This window comes from Dipodomys merriami, unplaced genomic scaffold, assembly GCF_024711535.1.
Source record: "Dipodomys merriami isolate MVZ:Mamm:240054 unplaced genomic scaffold, mDipMer1.0.p SCAF_12, whole genome shotgun sequence".
Classification (NCBI taxonomy): Eukaryota; Metazoa; Chordata; class Mammalia; order Rodentia; family Heteromyidae; genus Dipodomys; species Dipodomys merriami.
Window position 1 is genome coordinate 33,783,179 of NW_027202493.1, and position 21,347 is coordinate 33,804,525.

At 33.9% G+C, this 21,347-nt stretch overlaps 1 protein-coding gene across 1 annotated transcript in view; it reads left to right on the forward strand.

Annotated features, from left to right (window-relative positions):
- Positions 1–21,347, forward strand: part of Spock3 (SPARC (osteonectin), cwcv and kazal like domains proteoglycan 3) — a 248,324-nt gene that overhangs the window by 103,999 nt on the left and 122,978 nt on the right. Inside the window, exon 3 of the mRNA XM_070016519.1 lies at positions 837–882. Coding sequence (XP_069872620.1) covers positions 837–882 — 46 coding nt within the window. The remainder of the gene's footprint in view (positions 1–836; positions 883–21,347) is intronic.

Below are 21,347 nucleotides of genomic sequence, written 5' to 3' on the forward strand. Positions count from 1 at the left end.
GCTCCTTTTTTTTAGCAGAGCCTATTGTAGTGAAAACAATGCATTGATTGGAACTGTGGGTTGTTTTTTCTTTCCAGTGAAAGAGCATAGGTGTGATAAAATAGACTTGGTCCATTTTACTTTGATTTTAAAAGTCTCTTTTGCTAACATGACCCCAGTTTTTGTGGTGTGAACTTATATTTACTAAATATATTGTAAATAGATTGCATGGATTTTTGTTCTGCATTAAAGATTTAGACGTTCTCCAGGATTTAATTAGATGTGCATCTTTTCAAGTTTCTAATTGTATTGTGATGGACTTCTCATATATTAAATTAACAAGTGAATGATTTGCATACAGTATAAGTATAGTCTACAGACTATTGCAAAATCACTTTTTTCCTGTTATATAAATGGATCCATTTACTATTGTATTAGTGGGAAATGAAGTTGTATAAGTAGAAAGTAGTCAGACACTTTATAGTTTACTAGCTTCGGATAATTATCTACATGTTATATTACCCATTGATTGTAATTGAAAGAAATGGATTATAGTATTTAAAAGAAGTGGCAACCAAAACAGTTAAGTTGTCATAGCAACCATTGACTTGCAATGAAAATAAATTCATTTGTTGACATTTCTGTACTTTGTGAGCACTGTATTCCCTTTTGATAACTCTTCTTTTTCTCTTGTTCCTTTTTATTTTATTTTATTTTATTTATAATTTGCCGCTTGCCATTGCAGGAAGTAGAGGTTTGTATTCAGCTTCTGTGTTTCCTATTTTATTTTAGATTTTACATAAGTCCTTACATTTCAATTACCCATGTGAACTCAATTCATATTATTTTCCTCATAGGATGATTATTTTCGCACTTGGAGTCCAGGAAAACCCTTTGATCAAGGTAAGAATCTAATTGTGTCAACATAAAATCCTTTCCATAGTCATAAACATTGTCCTTTAAAAATGATACTACTAAATGTTACCATTAAAATTACAAAATCAAACTTTTTATGAATATATCTGCATGTGGGAATGATGCTTATTTCAGGAGAATATAGTTATAAAAGTAAGCTAGGTAACATGACAGTGTCAAGCTTTATTTTTAGATATGTTTGGCTTATAGATTTTGGCTTTTAGACATTGCCATTTTTTATTAGTTGGCACAAAGCCCTTCATGTAATTTTAAAGTGCATTAATTTGGAGATAGATGTATTTGTGGAAAATTGAAAAAAATGTTCTTATGTCACCTTATCAGTGAATACATGGTTTATTTTAAACAGACCACCTTAGTAATTAGCAGCATCTGAGGGTTAGCATGACCCAAAAGGGAACACTACATGCTAGTGTTCTCCCATCTCTGAACATACAACATATGTTTCTGGTTAGCTTACCTAAAGAAAGTAAAGCAGTAGAAATGGATGGAAAAATACCCTATGTTTGTAACAACAACAAAAACGTCAAACTCTGTGATGTCATAATTATATAAGATGGTTATTTTCTGAATTCCATGATATTAGATCTCAGGAATCTTCCACTTGAAATTTGAAAAACAAAATCTACTACTGTAGGTAATAATATCCTTGTCAAAGACACTATTGGCTGAAGCATTAGCGGTGATGTATCAGTCAGTTTTCTGTCACTGTCATGAAATATTTGAGGCAATTAAGTTACAAAGAAAGAAGTTTAGATTGGCTCTGAGTCTGGTCTCAGATTGAGTGACCCCCTTCTTTTTGGCATCTGGGGAGGGCAGCACATCTTGGCCATAGAAGATGATGGAAGCCACTTTATATCACCAGCCAGGAAAAGAAGAGACTGGAGTGTTACTATTTCCTTTCAGATCATGCCCCAATGCCCAGAGCATCTCCCCTAAGACAGCATTCATGAAATATCTTAATAGCCCTACTCCAAGCACTGTGTCTTTAATGCATTGACCCCCAGGGGTAAGGCTACTAAACATCTACACTCCAGTGAAAACGAGTAAACAATTGAGTTATGAAATACCAAAGAAAGCTTAGGATTTTTCTGTCATGTCCACAAAGTTTTCAACTTGAATATTTGTAATTGAAAGCCACACATGCAAACCTATAAGAGAGTCAACTAACATGAACAATACCAATATTACCCAGGAGGAGGACACTGCCATCTTGTCCAATTCTTCAAAATCAGTTTCTTTCTTGTATCTTTCATACGATAATACTATTACACTGAGGTGTTTTTTTTAAAATGGAGTCTGCATTTTGAACTCGAAAATGATCATTTTTGACTTGGGTTACTAATAAATAAAAAAAGTACTAAAATCAGAAAGTGAAAATAAAAGTAACAACAGGCAGAATGAAAATGTATTTATGCAGTTTCTTGCAAAATGAATTTTTATAAAGGAATCAAAAACCTTAAAAACTGAGAATTAACAATGAAAAAAGAGTTTCTCCCAAACTTATCACACTTGATACCTCCAGTTATGAACCGTAAAGTTGCTTTGATTTGTTCCCCCCATCTTTGGGTGTGTTACAGTATATGAGTGTGAACCATCTCTTGTTTATGTAAATTTTATTATTGCTGTAGAGAAAACTAACAAAACAAGTATGAGACCAATTTATTTTCATTTTCAAAGAAGTTTTAACCTGTGAAACAGTTTGTAATTATTGGAAAAAGAAGAAGAAGCTTATGATGAGTAAAAGGTAGTATTTCTGAAATGCCAGTGTTTAGTCACTTTTGTATCTGATATATATTAATTTCCTTAATCATGGCAATAATTCTAGAAGGTAGGTGAGAAAATGGAGTTGATGAGAGATCAAATTCTTCATTCTTTTTTTTTTGGTCAGTCGTGGGTCTTGAACTCTGGGCCTGAACACTATCCCTCAGCTATTCAGCTCAAGGAGAGCGCTCTACCACTTGAGATACAGCACCACTTCTGAGAGATCAAATTCTTATTCGTACAACATTCCTATAAAATGGCAAGTCAGTTTGGGGCACATCATTTTGATCTCTTCACTGCATTTTTAACATCTGTGTGGTACAGAAATTCATCAGATAACACGAAAAAAATAGTATTAGCTTCACAACTGCATACACATTTATGAATACATGCTAATTGTACGTCTTGATAAAACTTTTTCCTTCTATGCATTTGCTGTACACTAAATCCAACCACTGTCTTTTCACTTTCATCCTTAAAGCTTATGCTTTAGAAATACATTTTATTTTTCATGTGAAAAAGCATTAGAGAAATAATGAGTACCATTATTTCTGTGTGTAAAAATATTTTGCACATCAGATCTTGATTTTTTATAAAATAAATTATATATGATCAATAAATATAAAGAAAGCTTTATATTAAAAATAGTAACAAACATCTGGGTGCCTTGCTCATGGCTGAAATTCTAGCTACTAATGATGCTGAGATCTGAGATTAGGATGCACTGTTTAGATACATATGATTTTGGACTTGAGTCTAAGTAGTAATTTATTTATAAACCACACTGAATGACAAAACTTTCTTCTTGCCATATGGATTTGAACAATATAGACATAAGATAGGTTTCTTGTATTTTCTGATTTCAGAATTATTTTTAATAATCACTAATCTGCTTAAGATAATTTTCAAGTCTTTTATATCTTTTATTTCAAGTCTCTTATATTTAATTAAATGTTATATTTCATTTCATCTATTACTTGTTGACATAATTTAATATATTAATATGATCAATTATATATATTTGTGTTTATTAACATCATATTTTAATATTTGAAATGCTTGTATATTATTTATTGCTACATGAATATTTCATATCAATATAAGTTGATTTATCCTATTTCTGACTCCTATTTTCTGTCTTTTTTCTGAAAAAAAAGTGAAGAAAATGAAGATTTGGAGCTATCGCAATGAAGATTACTCCAATAAAACTTTTAGTTTCCCTTTTTTTCCTTTTTATTTTTTTTCGGGGGGGCCATCTTAGGTCTTGAACTCAAGGCCTGGGTGTTGTCTCTGATGCTTTGTGCTCATGGTCAACACTCTATCTCTTGAGCTACAGCTCCAATTCCGGGGGGGGGGGTGGGGATTGGTGATTAACTGAGGCAAAAGAGTCACAGACTTTCCTACCTGGACAGGTACTAAACTAAGACCCTCAGATCTCAGCCTTCTGAATAGCTAGGATTATAAGTATGAGCCACTAATGCCCAGTTTATAACATTTCTTATGATGGTGTTTATGCCATTTTGATCAAATGCATTGTCAATTAACTTTTATTTCCATTTCTAGAGACTATTTCACACAATATGTAGAAATTAAAGTACCTGTGAATAAAGTGCCAATATGTCATTATACAAATAGTATCATTTTCTATCACAAGAGTATATTTTTACCTAGTGTATAAACACACACACACAAATGCACATAAGTATATATGTATATACTCACACCGGTAAACATATCCATTGGCACTTGCAAACTTGCCTCTTAAAATCAATACAAATTAATTCATAACTATATATAATTATATATACATATATACTGACAACTGATCATAGATGTGTACCTACATACATGCATGCATACATACATATAGTAGGGAAGCTAATTTCATTTCATATATTTTAAGAAAACAAATTTCATTAAAAGTGCATACAGTAGTTATGCAGGAGAGGTTCACTGTGTTATTTCCAGACATGCATAAAATGTACCCCACTTAAGCTACTACCTCTCCTCCCTTATTTCCCCCTCCCTTCCTTAAAACAATTTCAACAGGTTATTGGTTTCTACTCATATATGAATCTAAGCACTTCACTCGTATTTATTTATGTTCTCCACTCACCCCACTCCTCCCACAGACACCCACCAGTGAAAGCTGCTGTTTAAGTAAAATCGCTTTGACGATGGAAATGCTGCTTCAAAATTAAAGTATATCAATGCCAGAAATAAATTGCATTGGATTTCTCCATGCTGAGTTTTCTGTTCTGTTTCTTCTCTTCATTAGCGTGGTTAATCATGAGTTGACACCCCGAAGTCAACTGAAAAATAGTTTTAATGAGGACATGCATCTTCATGAATAAGCCATCCAAATTCTGTGCTTACTATGACAAATAAACCAAATGAGGAGGATTTATAAGAAGCATCTATAGGGGTTGCATGCTAAAGATGTAGTATAAATTATTAAGTGCTTTTGACAAATATGCTGCAGCTTCTAAAGATAAATATTTATTGTTTTCCCTTTCACTATATTAACCTTGTATTGTTTGTGGCATGGCTTAATTATTGTATGTGACAGACAAGTCATTAAAGTTTTTAGCAGTGGTTTGGAACAGATGTTTACAGAATCTGCTTGGATGAATATTATCTGCAAGTGTCACTTTTTAGCCAAAAGTTATCTTCTCTTCTCCACATACGCTAGATGGAAACCACGGGTGTGAAATTTACTCCCTATATTTCTCCACTTTTTACTATCCAAACCAGCTTGGAGTTGCTTCCACTTAGTATCTACCCAGCAGGAAATTAGAATGAATAGATTAAACATCAGGAAGCAGAATTGATTATCAATCTGTTGAAGGAAAGGTGGATGGAAAGAAAGGACTGCTTTGTTTGAAAGAACAGTCCTATGCGTAGCTTTGTGTTCATCCATTGCTTTTGTCTCTTAAGGATCCGATTTATCTGATTCTCATTATTTCTCATCCATTTGCAAAATGTCTTCCATATAAAAACAGCCCCAGCCTGCCGTGTCCCTTTACAATCAATATCTGGCTGCAAAGTCAAAGCTGTGGAGATTTCATCTGGAGCTTTTGTTCCCTTCAATGAACAAAGCTGTTCACAGTTTTATGTCTGCAATTATTTCTGCAACTTAAAAAGACAAGTGTTGGAGAAAAATGCAACTCCCAATTTGTCTTCTTCTTACAGTGAATGCAGCCCTGTACTTACCAAACAGGTTATGTAGATTAGACAATGTAGGTATTGTCTTTCTCTGATTTCTTGAGTTTCGTTGTTTATGTGCATGTCCTTTTTTCATGCTCTCAGATGGTATTTCTTGGTTATGTTCTGAAACAATAGATAGGTCTGACCCAGGCTTACAATAGAGGCCTGGTGGTATGATAATGCGGCTTTGTTTAAAGCTCAGGGCATTTGGATATGTTTTAGTGGAAAAAATGGTGTTCTCAGAATTAAAATTCAGTGCATGCAATATGCAGGGATGATTGCAGTATTTTCTAAAAGTGCTTTCAATCATTTAAGAATGTAAATTATGAACCGTTATTTGATTTGAACCATTATTTGGTCAACTCACATGAATCCATATAGGATTTTTTGTATCATTTTGGACAAATACCTTGTTAAGGCATTCAAATGCTAACAGCTCTGTCCAGTTACATTCTCTATTTGTTAGATTATTCTTATTGGCAGCCTCAGGTCATGGGAGTTCTCTGGGCTCCTGTGCAAAACTTACTAGAAAGTTATATTCAACCCAGAAAATAGCACCACATGCTGATTTAACTCTTCACCACACTTTGTACCTAAGATCTACACATTGCTGCTAAGTGAGGAATTTATTTTATTAGCCAGTTCTGCTTGCTTTTGCAACAATGGATTTTAATTTGTTTAGCTCCATAGTCTATAAAACCTAGCAACTAAGACTCTTAGATTCTGTAGTTTTGGGTCAAACCATGGTACTGTCTCCACTGAAGAACAAAGAATTGAGCAAACATCTGTGTTTTAAGTAGGATCTAGATGAATACAGCTTCATTTGATTTCTGTCACAGGAGCCTACACCAGTGTTCTGGGAGGGCAATTCTATTTATTACCGTGTGATGATTTTGTGCATCACAGAAGTATGAATCAAATTTATAGAGCAAAGGATCGTTCAGATTCACTTTGGAGGTGTTCAGTGATTTAAGAAAAAATACATTTATCACAAACTTTGTTAATACAGCACAGGCAGGAATGAGCATGGCAAATATTGAAAAAAACTCCATATATGAAATTATATGTTTATGATGCATCATCCACTGGGTGAAAGTATTTTTCTCTTTGATAATTTCTATGGAGAAAACTTTAGTCACTTATAACTTGTTGAAGCTTCTAAGTACTTTTAGTTTAATTCAGTTGTCAGGATCATCCAGTTTTCCTATCATCTGCATGATAGACATATTACATAATAGTATAGATTAGGCAACTCCAGTAGCTTCTGACATATATTTAAAAATATATTTCTGTTAAAAATAACAGAAATTCAGGGGTTTTTTTGGGGTCCAGTCCTAGGGCCTGAACTCTGGGCCTGGGCGCTGTCCCTCAGCTCTTCAGCTCAAGGCTAGTACTCTACCACTTGAGCCACAGCACCACTTCTGGCTTTTTTCTTTTTGCTTATGTGGTGCTGAGGAATTGAACCCAGGGCCTCATGCATGAAAGGCAAATGCTCTACCACTGAGCCACCTTCCCAGCCCCTCAGGTTACTTTTATTCTTGAAAGATATCCTATCTATTATCTTCCTCCTTATATCCATAGATTACTTAAGAGCCAATTGTGAAATCTCTCAAAACAATGTTTGTTATAAAATTCTAGCTGGTAAAAAAATATACTTAAGTACATATGCTTCTGCTAGCTAGTGCTAACTATTTAAAGAGAACCCCAAATAATGTAAATTTCAGAGAATTCTCGCATGTTTGTTCTATCTAAGAAAACTTCTGTCACTTTGATATACATTTTATAACTTGCTCAAGAAAGCATACAGAACGGAAAAGTTACTTCTACTTTTCTCATTTTCATTTGTTACAAACGCTTCTGATTTAGTTGAAATGATCATGGAAAACAGGTAAACATAACACAACCCCAATGGAGGACAAGTCAGAAAATGCCTACAATAAAGAAATGTAGTCTGGTTGCCAAAGTTAGAATCTAGCTTTGCAGTGCGGCAATAAGATTGGACCTAGCACCTCTTGCTAAGATGGCTAACTTTGCCCTGGCTAGCTTTGATTTGCCATCTTTTGCTTTTACCTCTTGAGTAATTGAGATTATAAGTTTTGTACTACCATTTCTGGTTTTAGAACCTAATTTTTATAATGTTTTTGAATTCAGATCAATATTAGACTTTGAAAACTTTGGCAAAACAGCTATTCAAACTGTACATTCATATAGAATACATTTTTGATGACTCAGATTAGAAAGTTCATAGTACGATTTAGGAGCCATAGGTAGGCATCCATTTTGGCTAGAAAGCAGAACTACTTAATGTTGGATGCAAATGTTTCCTCCTAATGATCAATATGAACTCATGCTGTTTGACCCCAGAAAGTATTGGACTTTATCTTCAAAGGCAAAAGTTCCTGATTTGTTTTACTTAGTGTAACTCAAATTACTTATATGATTATCGCATTTTAAACTACTTCTTAATTGGTACCTGAAGTTAATTTTATGGAAAATATACCTATCAACTATAAATTCAGCCTTCCTGATGAAGATGTTACTTACGATTACAAATGCATTTCTCATTCTGCTTCTAAACTTCACTATACCAATAATCAAATATACTTGCTTTTACAATACACTTGTTCTTTGATGTGTGAGACTTAGTGTTCCTTGTTAATTGAGGTCATAGTTCATCAAAACACATGCAGCTATTGATATCCATATTAATATACAAAAATTTGCTCTATCACAAACATTGCATTCCCTGTAATACAGCCATAATTAAATGTTTAACTTTTTCTAGTTTGCAATCTCCATTTTTCCATTTTTCCATTTTGTGATGGTTTGTGAATGTTTGTTTCTACTTCCCAGCAAGAACCCTGTTGTTTGAACTTCAGTTTCAATAATCAGCTTTCCTCTTACTTAAATCTATATCATACTCATTTTATGTAACTATCTGTTAATGAATTGAATTAAAACTAGATATGCAAGAATGTCAAAAACTATATACAAATTTTTAATCAATATTAAAAAGAATAATGACTGGGAGTTTCCAAACACTAATGTCAGACTCCAAACACAGATTCAGGAAGATCAGAGAACATAATCCAAAGAAAGATGAATTCCAGAAAGCTTATTATTTCAAGGCATATTATTTTCAAGCTGAAAAAAGCAAATTAAAAATAAAAATACCTAAAGATGCCAGAAGGAAAATGAATGTATTTTCCACAGATGATCACAGATAATAATTGAGGAAGATATCTCTGAAATCATGCAAACAGTAACAGAATACAGACTATTAGTGTTTAAGGAAAGACCCCAAAATAAAACCAAATTAAAAACAAAACCCACCATGCTAGAAGTCTGTCTCTATGGAATCATCCCTCAAAAGTGAAAGAGAAACAGACTTACTTAAACAAACAAAATGGAGAGGACATTTTGTCAGAAGATGTTCCTTACAGGAAATGCTAAAATTCTTGGGAGAGCAGGAGAATGATGTGTCACAGACAGATCTGCCTGCCTAATGGATGACTACTGAAGAAGAAATGAGTAAAAGTAAAATAAAATGTTCTCTCATTTAAGGGGTACAGTTTCATTCAAAACAATAGCTATAATGTGCTAAATTATGTTTTCTTATTACAGAGAAAATATTAGGAAGAAAATAGTAATATTGTAGGTGTGGGGAAGAGTATGGGAGTGTTATGTAAAAATCTGCTACATGTTAATTTTAGAAATGACATTTTCATGAGAATAAGAATCTGCCTTTTAAGTATTACTCTCTCTCTTAATGGGTAAATTTCAGGGTTATGGAGTACATTGTGACCCTCAAAAGTCTGTATTAAATTCTCAGACCTTATATACATTTTTAATGTGACCTTCATTGAAATGGAAACCATTGTAGATATGATTAAATTAAGATTGGGAGAGCTCTAGGCCCTTAAAAGTGACATCCTTGTAAGAAGAGAAATGACAAACACTTTCAGAGAAGCCACTGTAAAGGAGGCAGAGATTGGAACTTGGAAGACCAGGAACACCAAGGGTGGCCAGCCACCACTGGCAAGGAGAGAAACATGGAACCAATGCTCAGCTTAGTCCTCAGGAAGGAAGCAATAGGGCTGATGCTCTCATCTCAGCCTCCTGGCCTCTATGAATTGGAGAGAATATATCTCTATTGAAGCCACTTGGTTTTCAGTATTGAGTTGTGATAGTTCTAGGAAAAGAATACAATCAGTATTATTTTTTAATTGTCTGGATAATTCCTATGATGCTTAATTGTATTCTATCACCTAAACACAAAAGCCACTGTAATGACAAACACAGAATAATGCATAGTATTTCTCTACTTAAATTGGCTTGTATTAATGATTACTTCTAATGTAAAAGTTGTAATGTTATTGACAATTTGTATAAAGAATATGTGTGCAATGGATGCATATTTTTGTTCAACCACTTTTTATTTACTTTTTTTGGCAATAAAATGCATGCCACACTCTGCTGTTTTATTACAAATTTTCCACTGGATGAAGAGAGCTCTAAACCTAAGATGGCCTCATGAGTAGCAAGTCTGAGCAATAGGTATGCTTTTGGCTCTTCTTAGAGATTAAAGATAGCACAAGATGAAAACTACAATTTAATTTTGGATGTGCAAGTGACATTACGGGAATATGGAGCTCTCTTATTCAAGTATTACCAGTGGATATGGTACAAGCATGTAGGTGATCAGAGTAACCATGGCACAGACACCAAACATCGAAGACCACTACTAAGAGATAAAGCAAAGAAGTCTAAATGTGACCACCATTTGCATACAGGTCCATCTGAAGTGATCTGAAACTTAAAGATTCTTTTAAATTTTCTGGTGTTCTTTGACTAAGTTATCTTAGCCAATTTCTTTTACATCCAGCAGAAAGATATCCTGACTGCCTATAAATTTGTAACTAGAATATCATTTTAAAGTTGGGTAAGCTGAAGTAGGGGTGGAGGGAATCCCTTATACAATTAGTTTGCATCCAGGCTTATTATAAGAAGTCACTTTTCTGTGTGCTTTTGTCTCTGAGCTTGAACAGGATATGCTTGTGAACTTTGTCTTTTCCAAGACCACAAGATAACTGTCATTTATGCCAAATATTCTACAAGTCGATAGCAGATAGAATTGCATTTTCTCAGCAGCTTTATTACATGGGTTTTTTAGGATGTTTTGGTGTTTTGTTTGTTTTGGTAACTGATCCTGTTATCATATTGTTAGCTTCAAAACAAAATCAAACAGAAAGACATAAGTACTTGGAAGATCTTTGACCTTTTCATAAAACAAAATTGCCATTTATATAATTACACCTCAAGACAAGTCCAGGGAAACCCTTAATACAATGAAGCTACATCAAACTCAATAGTTGCTATGAACCAGATTTCCTTCCAAGGTCAAAGTCACTTTCTCTTAGGTGAGTTGTTATCTCTGTGACTTCCTCTATTCCCTCTCGCCTCTGTAAAGAAGCACTTTGGAACCTTGAATCCTGAAAGCAACAAGCCAATCCATACAATCACTTCGTTAACTGGGAAAGCTTTGACCTGGATAGTTTATATGAACCACACACTAATTTTTTTTTCTTGCCTCAAGGAGGTGAAAGTAAACAGCAAGCCTCAAGCACTCAGTTTCCCAAAGTTTTTTTTTTTTTAAATAAGAAGTACCTGATTTATAAATCTAAGTCTTTAGCCTACATTACTACCTGATTATGGCTCAGCTGTTTGAGAGAGGAAGACTCAAATAAGGACTGAGCTCCAAAATTTCATCCCGAGAGACACATACATGTGAGGTGATCTCCGAGAATAAAATCGCAACCAATCAAGCAGTAAAAATCTTCCCAAATGCTCCTTTATTTGTTGGCATAACAAATGGCCACACAGCATCTATCTCTCAGATCCATCTAACATCATCAAAAATGTAAAATGATAAAAATACAGAAAGCGATATTGATTCTCAACGCATGTAGAACACTGCAAGCTGTGTATGACTTACACGACTATTCAGCCCCTACCCGGATATTTCATCATGGTCAGAGAAGGATAAAAAGCCAACACAATTTAAGAGTGGATCATTTTACAGACTCCAAACAACGTTTTGAAAGCACAGAACACTTTGCCAAAAGCCTTCTAAAAAGATCCCAAAGAACAGTGTCAGTAGAAAAATGTTTTACTTTCATTTCTCTTTTGTATCTGACTTACAGTAGGACTGAAAGGTATTTTTTTTAAACAATGACTTGATACAAGATGATAGCAAGACTGTAAATAAATAAGGTCAAGTAAGACATGGGGCAAAAAATAAAAGAGGAGAAATGCTAATTTTGGATTTCATTTAATGTAGAATTAAGAAGAAAATCTGGCAAAAGCATTTGTGAAGCCAAGTGATTTTTTTTAGTAAACTAAGAAATGCATGTTGATACATCATAAAAGCATATTAAACAGCACTTACATAGTTGAAGTAATTTATGTGTCCCATAGTTTCTGTCAATGGGTAACTACATACCAGAGAAATTTTGATATATAAATGTCTTTATTTGTTTTGTCAAGTTACATTAAGGAGTCTTGAATTACATTTTAAACTACTAAAATGAAAGAAGAGTGACTTTATGGAGAATTACATTCAGCAGGTCAAGTGTAATTTTTATCTTTCGAGTTTTTATTTAAGCTACAGTGAAGAATTGACTTTTCATGGGCTGAGGCATGAATTGGAAGAGATGGTACACAAACCCAGATGGATTTGCAGACACTAGGTGACAAACAGTACTTTGGGAGCTCTTGGAAGTAGATATGAGTTTGCATATGTGAGCTAGCCATGACAGTGGCTTTCTAAAGCAGGATGTCTAACCTTTAAAAATGAGGTTGAGCATTCAGTTTAATAAAGATAGGTAGAGGTTATGGTTAGAATACTAGGAAGAATCTCCTTTCCCTGGCAGAAAAAGGAAAATTAATTACTAGGATTACAGTAATTGCAAGTCGTTTTGGGGGTTGGAGAGCAGTGGTGAACTTGCACACCAAGGGTTTATGGTTTAATTCATGAAAGAGTATTCAGCTGAAGCACGTTCATCTTCCTGTGCTTAAGAAAAGGTAGGTCCACAGGAATTTCTGCTAAGCTGGCAAGTGAAACTTCTCTTTCACACTGTATGATATAATTGTTTTATGTCACATCTTCTGTTATTTTATATGTTTATCATGACAGTTCATCCCATTTTCTGACATTGTTGTTCAGTCTAAATGTGAATTCACATTTATTAGCCATCGTGATAACCATATAAAAACAATGGAAAGCGTAAAGCAAAACAAGTATCTCCACCAACAAAAAGGCAAGTTAGCTCCACACTGCTCCTGAGTTAGTTGACATTCCACCTTTTGTTACTAGATGTTGTCATCCAATTGTAGCTTCAGATCTTGATTCTCCATCTTCACAAAGAGCAATTCATTCAGTAACTCATAATGGGAAATACAGGGATGAACTTTAGATCATATCTATGAAATGCTCTTTTTCTCTCTTTCTCTCTGTGTCTGTCTCTCTTTGTGTCTCTCTCTTATACTTTAACATTTACTGAAACATTTTGTATTTATATTTTTCATATTTGGAACTGATCTGAATATTAACATTGATAGACTTATTCCCTAAAAATTCCCCTTAAGACTTTTCTTAGTTTTTAAACTCACTCTGGAAGGTAAATGTTAATGTAAATATTAATATATTACTCAAAGTATACCTGGATGCAGATTATCAGCTGATAAAATACTGTTTAACATAGAGTTAAATTAACTTTTATACAAGTATGCTAACTTTTAATTTTTACCTAAAAATGATTTTTTTAACATAGTGGCATAATATGTGTGTCTGAGTGTGTGTGTGTGATTTTACTTAGAGATGTATTAAACAGCAGTGTTGTCCTAGGTAAAGCAGTGATGATTAAAGTAAAATTAAAATTCTAAACATAAATATGGCCACAGACCATATTTTATCTTTATTCAAAAACCTGTTCTTGACAGTGCACTTACAAATGGCATAGTTTTAGTCACAGGACATGACTTCAGTCTTCCTAAGCTGATAGAAACTGAGTCATCATTATGCTGCCAATTTAATTCCATCCATCTTTCATCCTGTTTTTAATTAAATGGTTAAGTTGACTTCAAACTGATTTTTAACCTTATCATCATCTATCCATCTTTCTACTGAACAAAAGATATGCCGTATCTCACACAGAGAAATACAGAATGACCTTCTGTCAATTATGTGTCTTCCACAGGGAAGACAACCTACTTTATATGCTGAACCAACCTTCCTGCCTTCTTTCTTTTCTTCCTTTCTCCTTCCTTTCTTCTTTTTCTTTCCTTTTCTCCTCTTTTTTTCTTCATCTTTGAAAACTTGTAATGTTTACATTCAAACTTCATCCTAATTTCTAAGTTTATTTTTTTCAGAAGTGATTTTCTCCACATGAGGAATGGGTAAAAATAAAAATATAGTTATACACTTATAAATGTGTATAGTTATATACATATAAGTATAGTTATATACATGAGAAATGGGTAAAAATAAAAATATAGATATACACATATAAATGTGTATAGTTGCATACATGTAAATACAGTATATATATGTGTAACATCATGTGTATATATGATGTTACATGCATATAACTATACACATTTATATACGTATCATATATACTTATATATGTATACATCAAATGTATACATATCATATGTATATCATATGTATACATATATGCACACATATGTATGCATCATATATATACATCCTATATACATCCTATATACACATATATATACATCATATATTTATATAACATCATATGTACATATGACGTTACTTTGTTTCTATTCCTAGATGGAATGTTTTTGTTACTGTTGTAGTCTGAAACAGACCCAGCAGCATTAGGAGTTGAAGCCTGGTGCACAAATGGGGCATTATTTTGGGAGGCCACAAAGACTTGAGGATATGGGGTCTAGTTGGAAGCAGTAGAACACTCTGGACATTCCTTTGAAGGGCATTTTGTGTGTAGCCCCTACCCATCTCTGTCTGTCTGTCTCTCTCTCACCAGACCTCCATGAACTGAGCCATCTGCTCCACACTAATCATGCTCCACATGATCTGTCTTATCACGCGGCCTTGTATAGTCACATGACCCTGGGTTGTAGCTTCTGAAATCATGAACCACAGCAGTATTTTCTCTCTTCAGCTGTTCGTAACAGGTATTTTATCCTTAGGGGAAAAACCTGTCTAACAGAACACATAAACATCTATCTAGAATTTAGGAGAGATTCACAATGTCCTAAGAATCCAAAAATGTTTTTATTTCTACATTTGAAGTCTTTCTGAACATTATCTCTTACTTTAAGCCATCTTAAGAAAAAAAGCAAAAAAAAAAAACAGAAAAGAAAAAAGCAATAGCTATTATTATTATTATTTATTTTATTATATAATAGATATTTCTTCTGAATACAATGGAATATTGAAGTCCAGTATTTTGAATATGGTAACTTTGATCATTTGTATTCAGCAAGATGAAACAGGCTAAAGCAACAGATGAATTTGACATGCAGCTATCAGAAGAAAATGAGCATATTATCATTTTATGGAGGATCATCTTCATCTGGTAAATTTAAATGGAGAACAATGCAATTTACTGATAATAGCTACTCTAAATTCACCTTAAACTTGAATCAACATTTTGGAACTTTCCAGTTGCTGCATCAGAGACAGGCAAGGAATAGTCCATTAGCATACTGTTATGTATATTTTAGTACTGTGTACTATTCTGCTAAGACTCATTCTAAGACTTGCTATGCAGGAGACTGAGAAGATTTATGAGCCATGAGTTAGCAGAGTATTTTCAATTTTCAGGGCTTCTGCTCATCCAATATACCTTTCATTTGCTTATCTGCAAACCAGAAATAATGTTTCCATTATAGGTCAGTTAAAAAGATTAAGTAGTATGTGTACAACTTTGAGAATTGTCCTTAGCCTACAGTAAACACTTGAAAATAATAACTAATGACATAAATTGCTAGGTCAACTTTTAGACATGAAGCCCTAAATTAAAAGTTGAAATTGTCTTTTGCTTTTCCAGACGCATTACCATGAGCATTTGTTTAAACATGGTAACAGCTTTTAAAAGTGGCCATGACAGTAGGCAATAGTTTTATTTAGTTTTAAGAAGTCGTATATTGATGCTTGGCATTCCTGATTGCCTCTCCTAAGCTAGTATTCATGTTTTTGATGATGGTGGTTTCACAATGCCATAATATCATGACTAATATACCCTGCCTGTGGCTGAGTTAAATTAAATCCCAGTAGGCAGTAATGGGCACCCTGCTGAGTATCTCTGCTAAGTATGAACAACTACGAAATAAAGCCATTATTTACTATTGGAGAATTCATGTTTGCATGTAGTTTTCACAGGAAACAAAAGAAAAGGAATGCAAAGCAAGCCAAAAATATTAAAATAATCAGTGTCATTAATATCTTACAAGGTAATGACTGGGCTTTTTTGTATTTTTTTCCAAGGACTAATTAAAAATGGACCTATACAATGTGTAGAATTGGATACAAAAATGGAGATTCATAAATATTTCATTTGGGACCTTTCCTACTGAGCCTTTTTATTTTCATGTGATAATTTAATACAATTGAAATGACATGTTTCTTAGTAAAATAACATGTTTTCTTTCTTTATAAAGCTTGGGTGTTTTATCCCTAAACACACACATATGCTTTTGCTAAGTTCTAAGCAATCAAATAACATGCATTGACAGAGCATATACTCTCTGCTGAGAATAATATAGGGTAAGCTATATGATGTTAGGAATTGGGAAAACCCATTATATAATTTTACTGATGAAGAAAGCAAAATTCAAGAGTCTAATCTCTGACACCTATTACCTGCTAGACCCCTGTACATCTCCAACAGCAGGGAAATCCAGACGTTCATTCTTCACTTTCATGTTGACTTTTTTTACTAAGAAAGCTTCATACTCAGTTGGCTGTGCAAAACAGTATTACCACCTACATTTTTGCATCTAGAGCTCCATTGATAACATCTTTATATTAAGAAATGTCTATCTAATTAATGGAACAAATTTAAATTACAGAATGAAATGATGTGAAACAATTGGACACTTTATCTTCCCATCCTATAACTAACTTCTCCACCCCCAAATGAAATCCATTCTAATATAATAATATCATTTAATGGATTTCCTGTTTTGCTTCCTCCTGGCTTGTAAGTTTGGACTGTTTATCAGTCTTTTTCCCTCCTTCGTTCAGAACCATCACTAATTTGTTGAAGAACATCATCAGTTGTTGCCTCGAATAGTTATATTGCTGTCTTAGCCAGAAGAAAATAATGACAACTGTAGGCCTTCTATAAATATTTCACCATCAGCACTCTTCCTAAAGGCCTCTGGAAAGATGTGTTTCAGAAAATCTAGTAAAACACAACACAAAAGTGGCAAATTTGGACAAAACAAGAAAACACGTTTGCAAATTTAATCAATTATGTTTCTAGACACAAAAGGCCTGAGACTCATTTTATTTGCCTAAAAGTTCTGAACTAAAGTATTAGAAAATGGTAAGGAGAGGTAGGTACTAGCTACTGATTAAAGATTGCTCAGATGGGCCAGGTGCCGGTGGCTCAAGCCTGTCATCCTAGCTACTCAGGAGGCTGAGATCTGAGGATCTTGGTTCAAAGCCAGCTCAGGCAAGAAACTCCATGAAACACTTATCTCCAATTAATCACCAGAAAACCAGAAGTGGTGCTATGGCTCAAGTGGTAGAGCATTTGCCTTGAACTGAAGACCTGAGGGACAATGCCCAAGCTCGGAGTTCAAACCCCACGACCGACCCCTCCCCCCCCCCCACAAAAAAATAATATTGCTGATATCCAAGCCCTGTTTGGAGAAGAGCTAGTGAAAAGTATAGCTTTGTTAGAAAAAATGTAGAGCTAACTCAAGTTTGTGGAGTTTGCATTTTTATTACTTAGAAGAGTATACTTGTAAGCTGTTGTTTTGTAGCAGGGTGGGTAGGTGTTCCCTAGGGAATTTTCTTCATTATCCCAGGACATCAATTATTTGCTGTTTTCCTACACATATTTTCAAGACTGGATGTCTTAATCTTCTAAGTATGATCATATATCTACATTCTGTCCACATAGAATAATATTGCTGAGGCACATGTAAGTTTGGGAAGTTATATGTTCAAGGAAGTCAGGAGGTCAACATTGTAACCCCATTAACAAAGATGGCCAATGAAGAGAAGAATCCTTGCTTGAGCCTGCAACACCATGAATCCCCATGCTTGTTTCACAAGCAACATTTCCATTGATGTAAAGACAAATTTTATCTTTTCTAAGACTCTAACATGTTTGTTTAGAATAATATATATTCATTCTTACATGGAAATGTCAACACTAATCAAGATGCTTTATACTCATAGATTTACACATTGAATCAAAAGCCTTTGTGCAATTCTTTTTTTTTTTTTTTTTTTTTTTTTTTTTTTTTTTTTTTTAATTGTATTTTATTTTATTTGAGAACATACTGTACAAAGGGGCTACCATTACATGGGCAGGATAATGGACACATTTCTTACCAAGCATTGCAGCCTCCTCCTTTGTTTACCCTTCACTTCCCTTCCCCGCCTCCCCCCTCCCCCCACCCAATTTTACCCCCCTCCCCCCACCCAATTATACCCCCCTCCCCCCCCCACACCGGCATTGTAAAGCTGGTTTTGACATGACATTTTGTACTTCTCATTGTTGCAACAGGTCCACCTGAATCTGTGCAATTCTTTTAAGATAATATAATACATTATAATTAGTTAAAAGATAAATATTACCAGTTCCAAAATAGGAAAGAGGGGGAAAAAGATGATAAGCCATAATATGAAAGGCAAATGTTGTAACATGTGGTGAGCACAACTAGTACAAATATAGAGTTACCAAGAAGGTGACCCTTCCTACCTGGTAAGTACCCTGCTTTTAGTAGCTGCCAAAGTATTTGAATCTTGGTCCTTCTTCATATAGGTCTAGTCAATGTGTGCATTTTGATAATTTTGATAATCAAGTGTTCAATTCCCTTTGTGATATCGAAATGTTTAAGATGAAAGATAGGACAAGTAGAAATAAAGCAAAAATACTAAGTAGAATAGGTCACTGATTTAAGGAAAAATATAAAAGAAATATAAATTTAATTTTAAGAATAATAAATGAGATGTAATTCACCCAACATTTACAATGAAGTAAACAAAACTCCAAATACTGATATTATTTAAAATAAAATAGCTAACACAGTAGATTTTTATAATTGAAGATCATATATGCCAACAAAAAATAATATGTATAATTTATAAACAAAGAAATTATTCCCTATACATATTACATACATAAGTTACATATATAAGTTGCATTGCCAAACAACATAGTCTTTAACATACTAACATTGACAAAAGTAACAAGAAAATGAATTCAAGTATGAATCTACATTGACACTTTAACAAATTTCAATAAGACACATTACATAATAGATGATGTTCAAAGTTTTCCAGGATGTTGTGCAGAAACTGTTCAGGGTGTTATGTGGTTATATAAGAAGAAAATGATTTATTCTGTCTGAGGGAGTTGGTGAAGACTTTCCTGAAGAATGACATCTCAAAAATATGTCAAGAATAATTAAGACTTTTTCAAGGTGAGGGGGTGGTCAATTTCCAGGCAGAGAGAACATGAAAAAAAAATGGAGAATTTTAGGATTTAATTAGAATTAAAGGAGAAAAATATGTGATACAAGGATGAAAAGTTGTGCAAAATCCACATTATATAAGGTCCTTTCTGATCTTCTTCAGCTCAGTTTCAAAATTCACGTTTTGGAAAAGGAAATTATTTTATTTCATTAATTAAAACCAGAAAACTTGCACAAAAGAAACCTCAAGTGCAAAAATGAACTCTCAATCAATGTTACTTATTTTCAAATGAAAATTTAAAAAAATTAAGTTTATCAGACAAGAGGAATTATCAACAAATTAATGAATCATTTTTATATAAAATAGCTCATTATCATAAGCTATCGTTATCTTACCCCTTAATTTATAGCAATTCTTATGTTTTAGTATTTTCACACATTGTCCTCAATAGCCAAACTGACTTCAGATTTTCATAATTCTCTATTATACAATAGCATTGTGTCTATATGGACCAATGATCAAACTTGTTCAGAGGTCCGAACCTAGTGTTTATTTTGGGCAGAAAGCATCATTTTAATGATTATTTTCTGTGTTTTCGAAAAAACTTCCAATAGGTAGAAAACTGAAACAAAAAGCTTTACATCCCTTACATTACCATTTTTAGGAATCCCTCTAAGATGTTGCATGTGATTCTTCATAAAGATGACCAAATCCCCAATATGAGAAATTTCTCATGAGACACATAGCACATAGAACAGCTGACAAATTCTAGCACTAAATCTTATCAATTCAAGTGGCTATATTTACCGAGATATTTCTTCCTTTCTCTAGATTGTGGCTAATTAATCCAGGTCTACATTAATTGATTATTTGTGTGTGTTGGGTGAAGCAACAGAGATAACAATAACTTAAAAACCTATGCTTTGCAAATATATACATATATATATATACATTATATATGTATATATATATATATATTTTTTTTTTTTTTGGTCCGGTCGTGGGGCCTGAACTCTGGGCCTGGGCGTTGTCCCTCAGCTCTTCAGCTCAAGGCTAGCGCTCTACCTCTTGAGCCACAGCGCCACTTCCACCTTTTTTTCTTTTTGCTTATGTGGTGCTGAGGAATCGAACCCAGGGCCTCATGCATGCAAGGCAAGCGCTCTACCACTGAGCCACCTTCTCATCCCTGCAAAAATATTTGATAGATGTTGTTGGCAACAAATCTAAAGTTTTTGATTGTTAGCTTTAGTGGCATAAACAGTTGAAACCTGTATGTATGAAAAATATAATCTCCTTAATTTGTCTGTTATTTATTTATTTTCCAAATCCTGATCATAAGAAGAATATCTTTATTGAATGATTTAATCAGAAGGCTACAAATGTCCGATTGGTTGTCTTTTATAGTTTAATTCAATAATTACAAAAGAAGAAAAGAAGAAAATAATTCCACTGAATTCTATTGGGGTGGGGTCAGTCGCTCAGCATTTATTTCAGTCACTTGTTCTTTTGCAAGAGAGTGTCTGTCTGTGTCCATGGTGGGAAGGGCATAATGAAGAAGGGACTGTGCTGGGTATAAATAACTACTTATCTATTAGATTTTGTCTATTCCATTGGTCTTACGTTTTGGCATTGGGGACAGGAGGACAGCTCACCCTTCAGAGGACAGCTCAGTGCCAGCCCTGAAGACATATCCATCAGGGGTTATGCTACAGACAAGCTGAAGGCAACCTTTAAATTCTAAGCAGAAGGCCCCGCT